Below are 10,559 nucleotides of genomic sequence, written 5' to 3' on the forward strand. Positions count from 1 at the left end.
CCCGGGTTAAAATCCGGCATGGTATGTAGAACCAAGGATGACTTTGTGTTGGTGACTAATATGCTTGTTTTGAAAATGTAAAGAAATGATGAAAGATTTTAAAATACCTCCCAAAAATTTTGTAAAAGGCTTTAAAATACCTTTTAAATGTTATTAACCAAATATCATCACCGAAACACGGATTTAACCGTAATGGTATGAGGAACCAAGGGTGAGATTTATGGCTAAAACAAATAAAATGAAATAAAAAGGTTCCAAAATATTTGGAATAGTAAAAACCGATTGTAAATATGAAAATGAAATAAAGGGAAATGACGAGAACAAACACGGTTGAGTTCTGACCTGGACACCCCATTGAGGCGCGGCCAAGCCGGCGAACCAAGGGGCTTCTGTCTCAGGCCAAAAATCACTTTCTGCTCGTTTATTCCATGTTTTGGTTCATGTTATGCATGTTTTAGCATGTTGCAGTCATGAAACAAATAAAAACATGATAAATGAAGGATTTTTACACCCTCATACTTACATGTTTGGTTATGGCGAGTGACCGACGTAAGTGTAACAACTCGTTTGGTCGGAAAAAACTCGGTTTAAAACCGTTTTGGTAAGTAAAAAAGAGTGTTTTAAGATTAGTTACAGTGTAGTGGTAGAAGTAGTCGGTCAAGTGATTTAATGCAGGATGACGGTACCAAACAATGTGTAAGGCTTGTATTTACGATCGGTAGGTCGTAAATACACGTCGGATTGTGACTTAAGAAGTCGAGTCGAGAATTTTAAGGGAGAAAAGAGGGGGCGGGCACTCGCCACACTTCTCAAATGGGGGCATTTGAGCAGTGGCGGATGCAGGATTTGACTAAAGGGGGGGCACACCCCAAAAAAAAAATTTTGCGGACAATTTTTATACATTAAAATTTTTTCATCGTCAATACATAATAATATAATCGTAAAGAAAAAATATATCAACAAACCCTAAACGGCTAAACCAAATACCAACAAGCCCAAGTGCATTATTTTAGAGGGAATATCCATTTTCGGCGATAGAATTGGGGGTCTTGTGTAAAAAAAAATTCGAGAGACCCCTTCAATTTCATATATTATCGTCATGAAAATAGTAAAAAAATTAACCAAAGAGTACCATAATCTTTATTTATAAGACAGTGGGAAATTTTACATGGAACTACTTCTAAAAGTGTATAATTCTATAGATATAAAAATATATATGCTTAACAAACAATATTAGTATGCAATTGGTGTGTTGGACAATCATTGAATATACTAGCCTAACGTCCCAGGTTCGAACCCCTATAGCATCATTTTGAAATTCAATTAATTAAATCTAACTTTGAACATACAAAAAAAATAAGCCAAAGGTAACCATAGTGAGATTCGAACACGAGACCATCAGGGAGCTTTATAAGCCTCTTACCACCAGACCAAGAGCATCATCATGCTAAAAATAAGCGCTCTAAATATCTAAACATAAATGTTCTGTTTTTTTTTTTTTTTTTTTTTTTTTTTTTTTTTTTTCGTCACGTGAGGGCACGTGCCCTCACTTTCCCCTCCCCAAATCCGCCGCTGCATTTGAGGGGTATTTATAGGAAAATGAGTGGTTGTGTGAGTTTTGAGCGACGTGGCCACCTGGGCTGCTCAAAGAGGCGCGAGCCACATCGCGGGTCTTCGAGTTGTCTTGTCGCTTTCACACAAGTGCAATCATGATTTGTTCTATCCTAGGATTTGGATGAACATGTTTGATATTTGAGTATGTAAGATTCCGGGAAACCTTAACATAGAAGTCTTTGAATGTTTGTTTTTTGTGGTTGACTTGGTTTGACTCGTTGTTGGAGTCGGGATTTGAATTTTTGAGTCGATTTTTGGTCCGGTGTCGGTTTTGACTCTAGTTAGTGTCATTGCGACCCCGTCGTCGTGCATTAAACACTCCAGGTATTTTTGAAATGTTTTGAAATGTTTTATTTTCGAAATCGTTTTAAGTTTTCTAACGTAAAGTTGTACACAAACTGTCGATCAAACGCCGCGATTTCAAAGCATGTTATAGTCCGATAATCATCGGGTGTTTGTTGGAGTCTCAACAGATACTGGGTATCTACATAAATAAATGACAATCATTCATTCAACATAAATAAATATGCTTAAAATGCTTTAAAATGATGCCAAAATCGCCTTATCTTACAATCGTTGGTATCTTGCTCGGTTTTGTGGATTTAATCGATTTTTAACGTGTAAAAATCAATAATCGACTCTTAAATCTCATTTAAGTTCAAACTAATTGTCCAAACTGTTTTGGACCTTAAAATTAGTCCTCACTAATTTGATGATGAATAATTAGTTTGATTTGGTGATATTTGCTAATTTAATCGGTAAAATCATAACTTTTAAGTAATAAATCCAAAATAATTGAAAATATTATCAAAAATTGAAACAAAAAATTTTGAGTATTCTGAAACACTCCCAAGAACACCAAAATGTCAGAAAAAGTGCCCAAAAATTCGGATAAATGTTTGTGAAGAAAAATATCGATATTTATCGATTTTTAACCACTAAAACCAATAAACATCAAAACAAGGTGAAAATACATTTTAAATTTCACTTTTAACTTTTAAATCATATTTTAAAAGGTTAATAAATTTATCAAGGGCAGGAACAAATGTTTGGAGTATATGATTAAATTATTTCACTTTTATCGACTTTTATCTCATAAAATCAATAAACATGCAAAACGTCAAACCAACCTTCGACATTTTACATACAATCTGTAGAAAATATGCATGAAACATCATAAAAAGTTTATGATCCGAATCAACTCTTAACTATTTTTAGTTAACTCTTAACCAAAATACGACATATTTGACTCGGTTTTATACCAAAAATAATTAAAATTAGCAAAATAACTTCACAAATCACCAAATTTTACCACAGACCTTTTGAGATCAGTAGATATGCATGTCCAAAAATTTCCATGCTAAAACCTCTTCTAACACAATTTTTGAATTTACCAAATTATCTCATAATTTGTTTAATATGCTTAAAATCAACATGTAAATTACAAGCCTAAGCTCTGATACCACTTGAAACATCATAGATCCTAATTATACTCTCTAATTAAAAACAAATTATCTCATAATATGTTGTTTTAATGATCTATGTAACATGCATGATAATATAAAAACATAATAATAAAGATTTAAGGAAAAACAATTTCCTTACATTGATTTTGATGGTAAAAATGGGCACAAACTAGATCACCTATCTAGTTTGTTCTTGAGCTAATGAAATATGGAAGATCCTCCTTTACCAATCTTCAAAGATAAGACCTCCTTCTAGTTGCACCTAAGAACAAAGTACCCAATAAGCTAACAAATACTAACTAGATATTTGTTAAATCTACCCTTGATAATATGTAAATAATACTAACAATCTTAGTAATTATTTTAGATTACTAAAAACTTTTTTTTTGGGTAAAGGTTAAGTATATTAGAATCAATCAAAAAGAAAAGTATACAAGTGAAATATTCGTCCAAATTATCTCAAAAAATAAAATAAAATAATGAATGACTACTCAGCCTATGTCAAATGTAAACTTTGGAGCCAAACAAGATCTTTGACGTGAAGAACACTCAGATTCAATCTCAGAAATCGTGTGTGAATGTCCTGCATAATCTGGTTCACCACATCCTCAGGTCTTCTCACGTATGAAAGGACCCTTGCCTCATTCCGTACCGTCCAGATCCAATAAATCAGAGCCACATGACAGGCTCCAATGAATCTACGCTGTAAACCATTAAGCTTTGCAACAGAGAACCAGTGCACCAGTTCAGAGAAATTGAAGGAAATATGGAGTTGCTGTTGTAGTAAGCTGCAGCAGCGAACACTGGAAGGACAGTAGTAGAACAGGTGCTCATGATCTTCATTAGAGCTAGCATAAATGTCACAGGTCAGATCAGCTAGGATTCCCATTCTTGCCATTCTATCCTTGGTAAGGAGCCTCCTATGCATAAAAGCCCAGAAGATAAAAACATTCTTATGCACATTCATTGAATTCCAGCATATGAACCTCCAGTTAACCAGAGGATGTTTAATACGCATCCAGTCATACCCAGACTGAGGAGTATAAGGACTGTCAGAACCTAACCATTTGTTACCAACATAAGCTTGCTTGAAGGCTTGCATAGTATGAGTGATTTTCTTCCAGGTCCAACTACTATCCAAAGGAGCTGTATAGTCAGACCACTCAATCCCTTTCATATAAACATGACTTACCCATCTCACCCATAGGTGATCTTTTTTTGTTGCAAGCCACCAAGCATATTTCCCAGTGAGAGCTCTATTCCACACCTTAGCATCCTTGAGCCCAAGACCCCTTCCTCTTTAGGGAGGCAACAACTAACCCACTTTACATTAGGAGCTCCCTTATAGTTTGCTTCTCCACCCTATAAGTAATTCCAACATAAGGAGATGATCCTATTAATAATGTTGCTTGGAATTACAAAGATAGTAGCCCAGTATGAATGAAGAGTGGAGAGAACAGATTGGACCAAAACTAGCCTGCCAGCATAAGATAAATGTCTTGAACCCCAACCTCTGATTCTAGCTAGGATCTTATCAATCAACTTCATTCCTTCAAGTTTAGTCAGTTTCTTTGAGGAAATAGGGACACCCAAGTATTTGAAAGGTAAAGTCCCATGATGAAAACCATACACTTGCAAAATATTAGCAATAGTACTAGCTGGTACCCCATTAAAAAAGATGTCAGACTTAGTTTTATTTAGAGTCAAACCAGAAGCACTAGAAAAGGTAGAGAAACTCCTTAACATCCACATGATGGAAGCTTCATTGCCTTTGCAGAAGAGTAAGAGGTCATCAGCAAAAAGGAGGTGATTCAGTCTAGTGTGACCACAAAGGGGATGAAACCTAAAATCATCTTGCTTAGCAACCACACCCAGGATCCTTGATAAATACTCCATACATACAGTAAAAAGGAGGGGGGATAATGGGTCACCCTGCCGAAGTCCTCTTTTACCAGGAAAAAAACCAAAGGTGCTGCCATTGACTGATAAAGAATAAGTAGGGGAAGTGACACATACCATTACCAGATTAATGAAGCCCTTAGGAAACTTTAAGGCATAAAGCATTTGGCTCAAAAATTTCCATTCAACTGAGTCATAAGCCTTCTTCAAGTCAATTTTGATCATGCATCTAGGAGAATCCGCCTTCCTATTATACATACGAACTAAATCTTGACAAATGAGGACATTCTCCACTATATTTCTTTTTTTAACAAAACCACCCTGACTCTCATTAATGATATCAGGCAAAACCTTGTTAAGCCTATTACACATCACCTTAGTAATAGCTTTGTAGATAATATTGCAACAAGCAATAGGACGAAATTCAAGAACACTCTTAGGGTTAGCAACTTTAGGTATAAGAGTCAAAGTAGTAGTGTTAACCTGCCTTAACAGCTGACCAGTTTGGAAAAAGTTCTGAATAGCCTGAGTAACTGATTCACCCATAATAACCCAAGCGTCCTTGTAAAATTGGCTGTAAAAACCATCAGGACCCGGGGATTTTGTTGAAGGGATGGAAAAAATACAATCCTTAATCTCAGCTGAGGTCATAGGAGCCATAAGAATATTGCAATGAGCCTGGGTTACCAGCTGGCCTGTTCTGATAGTGGGCACGTGGACAAGAATGGTAGCCTTAGAAGACCCAAGGAGATCTTTATAATACTGCAAGAAAGCCTCTTCAATATCAGTAGGATTGGAAGCCATCACATCATCCACCCCCTTGATGCACATGACTCTATTGTGAACCTGTCTGGCTCGAATCTGATTATGGAAAAACTAAGTATTTTCATCACCAAATTTAGTCCAAGTGATCTTAACTTTTTGACATAAATAACTATATTGAGCTTTGCACAGATGTCTGTAGGACTCAGCTGCAACTTTTTCAGCTGCCAGAATATCAATATCAGTAGGACATACATGCATTTGTACCTGCAGATCCTCCAAAAGAGATTTAGCCACCCCTACAGCTTTTTCCACATCAGAGAATCTGTTGTTGTTAAGAGTTTTTAAAGGCTTCTTCAGCATCCTGAGTTTACTTACAACTTGAAACATAGGGGAGCCTCTCACAAACTGACTCCAAACATTGCTAACAATATTCTTATACTCACTGGCCAGGCTCCACATATTATAATACCTAAACTGAGGACGTCTAGGAGGCCTAATAGAAGATCTGAAGCAAACACATGGATTATGATCGAATAACCCTTCAGGCAAGAAGTGAGCATAGGCATCAGGATACTTTGCCAGCCATTCATCATTGATAAAAAAACCTATCAATACGAGAAAAACCTCTAGAAGAAGGATTGTGTTTGTTATTCCAGGTGAAAAAAGCCCCCTGGCTTTTGATATCATACAAACCACAGTACTGGACACACTCCCTAAACTCAACAATGTCTTCCAAGGTCACCTCCCCTCCAATTCGTTCATTATAATGCAAGACATTGTTGAAGTCACCACAGACACACCAAGGACCCTGATAGCCATCAAAAATACTTTACAAATAATTCCACAGGTAAGATCTCTGACTAGCATCATTAAACCCATAAACTACAGAACATAAGAAAGTATACCCAGAAGATACCTCAACCACATTAGCAGTAATACACTGAGCATTAGCATGGAGAATATTCACTTGAAATATCTGAGGATTCCAAATAATCCAAACCCTACCCCTGTGATGATAAAGATTATTATTGACCCCTTGCCACTGAGAGCCAATATTATTTAAAACAAAATCAATTACTAAAAACATAGTAAATGATGGTTTTTATTATTTTAGAGAGAGGAACCAACTCAATACAATACATGCAAAAATGAACTCAAGTGAGTGGAAAAATTGAGCAAAAGTTGGTCTAATAGGAAGGGGTGGCCGGGTAGGTGAGAGGGAGAGAGGAGTGTTTATTTGCTCCTTTTTATGTCCAATTGTGTTGAGCATAAAATAGAGGAAAAGTAAATGGGGAAGTGCAAAAACAAAAGTGCAATCATGATGTTTTATGCACAATTACTCATGCAATTACACGATCCAATGCCCATTTACGGGTCCATATTGGTTCTTATATTTGCCGCACAAATACGTGTAATTTTACTTTAAATATCGTTTCATGTTTAAATACTTCCCGATTAATTTTGTTCAAAACACTCCGTAAATAAACGCGTACCGCTACACACATTATTTACGTACTAATATTAATCACATTAATCAATTAGTACAATTTTAGTGAAGTAACAATTAATTAACTAAAACCCGTCTCATAAAATTTATTATTTAATTATCGCATAATTAAGTAATAACTGCCGCGCCATGAGTTCGCAACTCGAAATCTCTCTAAAAATAATCGACTAACCAATTAGTCAATAAATCAAGGGACTAAATAAATTGTATCTCATACAATTAATTAGTTGTCAATTTGGGTTTGTTCCTTTAGGTGTGACCGAAAGGGGTCCGTTGATCACTGCCGTCTCACGACAATAATGTCAAACTCTAGTCAGTCAACCGTTATTGATTTACGTTAATCAACTGACGAGGATCAAATATTAAATATCCTGATGATATTCCTTTAATGAGATTTATTATGTAAACGCACTATTGTGGAGGACACTAACTCCAACAATCTATACCCCAACAATCAAATAACTCAATTTCAAGGATATTGTTAAGGGGTATCTCATTCCTTTTGCCGATGTTACCGGTCCGTTGACTAGCGTCGCATGATTTCACCAAGTAGTGGATGTCTTTGAATATAGAGGGCAAATAGAATCCGACTTGGAGGATCTTGGCAATAGTTTTTGAAGTGGTCAAGTGTCATCCATAGGCCGAATTGTGTACTCGATCCATGATTTCCATGCCCTCTTCTCTAGACACGCATATCCGGAACATCTCATCCCCACACTTACGGAATAAGTGGGGATCATTCCAAAAATATTTCTTGGCATCATGCCTCAATTTCCGCCTTTCTCTTGAGTCAAGCTCATCCGGTATAAACCCATTTACCAAGTAGTAAGCAAGGTCCGCGAACCATGGAGTTGTGGTGCTAACTCCCATAAGACTTATCTTCTCTTAGCCATTCGTTAATCGGCCCACTTTTCATCTTGAATTCCATGATCTTTAATGGTTAACCAAGATAGGTGGTCGGCCACAACGTTCTTGGTTCTCGCCTTGTCCTTGATTTCTAAATCAAACTCTTGAAGCTATAAAATCACCTCAAGAGCCTTGGCTTGGCATCCTTTTTCTGTTGGAGTAAGTGTTCCCGACAATAATGCGATCACAATTGTCGATCATATTGATCACATATTTAAATCTCATATCAAGAATACAAAAGGGATGATACATTACATATATAGTCAACTGGTCCACACATATCGGTAATGATTGGCTGGCTAGAGTTTGACATTACTGTCGTGCGACGGTGGTGATCAGTTGATCCCTTGAGGTCACACCTAAAGGACGATTCCCTTAATTGAAAAGGTTAATTAATTGTATGTCGATACATATTAATTAATTCCTTAAAATTGAACAAATTATTATCATAAGAGAGAAAATGACATCTTATTATAATGTGATTAAATAAGATTTTAATTAGTAATTTAAGAAGTTATATTACTAAAATTAATCGGTGTTTGCGAAACACGCGAGATGAGAATGATAAGTTAGTCATGATTACAAGATGTTGTGAATTATGCTAACTAGTATTTAAATGACCATTTTATGTGAAAGTAATTTTGAATTACTAGTCAATTTGTTAAATGTGATTTATTTAATTTGTAAATGATATTTAATTTGTTAAATATGCATTTTAAATTAAAACATGACATAAGACATGTCACATGTCTCATGACATATAATTGTACAATTGACAAAAATAATATGGACTCCATATTATACATATAAACCGAAAATTGGTGGGCATTGAGAGAAGTTTTGTCTTTCTCCATTTGTCTTATTCATTTGTCAAAAATGCTTGATAGTGACATGACTATGGACAAAGGCTTACACATTTGTCTTGTGAAGACAAAAAGGAAAAAGAAAATTGGTCCTAATACTAAATGACCCACCGGTTTTGGGCATTATCAAGTGAGAAGTTTTTCTCTAAAATTTTATCATTCTCTTATGTTCATAAAAACTACCTTCTCTCTCTTGTTCTTCATAAAAATTCATTTTTATGAATCTAATTTGGATAAATCAAACACTAATAATACTAGTAGTAGTATATGAGTATTTGTAACCGATTTTAAGGTAAACCACATGACAAATATCTAGTACATGTTAGTTTGTGGGATTAAGGGATAGTCTTGGGTGCTACTAATTGGAGGGCTTCTATTTTGAAGTCATGAATGTTCATCCATTATTGAAAAGCTCAAGAACTAACAAAAAGGAGATCTTGTTGGTGCTCATATGATGACCGAAATTTTAGATGGTGAGAAATCGATTTTCTTATCTCTTCTTATTTAGTTTGCATGGATAAGATTTGTAATTAATTTTATGACTAAATTAATTTGTAACATATAAGAATATGTTGTATAATGAGATATAGATTTCTAACAAGCGGTATCATGAGCCTTAGGTTGTTTGCATGCAAATGGGTTATAGTTTTTCCGAGTTATACGATTAACATATAAAACTTGTAAATTTGTGTTATTATGATATATCAGAAAATAAATTATGCATGTTAAAGTTTCTGATCCTAAAATGTATTTAGGATATTTTGGTTAATTTATGGATTTTTATTGTTCATCTTATATAATAATGGCATTAAAAATGTGATTTTATGATTAAAATGTCATTTTCGGACCAAAATTAGCTAAACTTCGAATTTTCCAGTGATTTTTTGGATATGTTTTCACATTTTTTAGTTTTAGATGACCTGTAAATTTTCAGAATTTTTGGAGTTCTTATGCTCGAAATATGGATTTTTCATGATGAAAATCGGATTTAGATGAAAAATAGGTTAATATGAGATTAATTTCGAATATGATCATAGAAATTTAGTATGTTGTCACATGCAATTTTACAAGATGTGTGTAAAATAATAAGCTATAATGAATTCTTCATGCATGATTTATGAATTTTTGATGAAAATTAGCATAAATATTGACTTTAATTAGTGAATAATTGCTAAAACATACTTCATGACTAAGAAAAACGTCACATGTTGTATTTTATTAACTTTTTCAGATCTAAAATTGAAAAGCTGATAAATATAATTTTTCTCATGTTTTTATGATAATATTTGATAAATCCGGTAAATCGCAACATAGTTTTTCCTTGATAATTTTCGAAATTTTTAACCTAAGTTTTTGAACATTATGAGTGTCATGGTATTTTTCCAGAATGTTCATGAGTTTAAATTTCAAATTTCAAATTTATTTGAAATTTTTTTGATTTATTTGAAGTTTATAGCATTTTTTGGTAATTTTGAGTCCATTAATGAACAATTTTAAGAAATATGAGTTAATTACAGTCAAATAGTTAATGGAGAATAA

The 10,559-nt window shown here is 34.4% G+C and overlaps 1 protein-coding gene across 1 annotated transcript; it reads right to left on the reverse strand.

The window, feature by feature from the left end:
• Window positions 1-3,576: 3,576 nt before the first annotated feature.
• LOC141607841 (uncharacterized) lies at window positions 3,577-4,257 on the reverse strand. Its single transcript, XM_074427188.1, has one exon. It carries the CDS (start codon window positions 4,255-4,257, stop codon window positions 3,577-3,579), a length of 681 nt encoding a protein of 226 aa, XP_074283289.1.
• Between the last annotated feature and the right edge of the window lie 6,302 nt (window positions 4,258-10,559).

This window comes from Silene latifolia, chromosome 10, assembly GCF_048544455.1.
Source record: "Silene latifolia isolate original U9 population chromosome 10, ASM4854445v1, whole genome shotgun sequence".
NCBI classification, from domain to species: domain Eukaryota; kingdom Viridiplantae; phylum Streptophyta; class Magnoliopsida; order Caryophyllales; family Caryophyllaceae; genus Silene; species Silene latifolia.

Excerpts from the sequence above, each read along its gene's own strand:
- LOC141607841 (XM_074427188.1), bottom strand. The coding sequence starts at position 4,257 with ATGAAAGGGATTGAGTGGTCTGACTATACAGCTCCTTTGGATAGTAGT.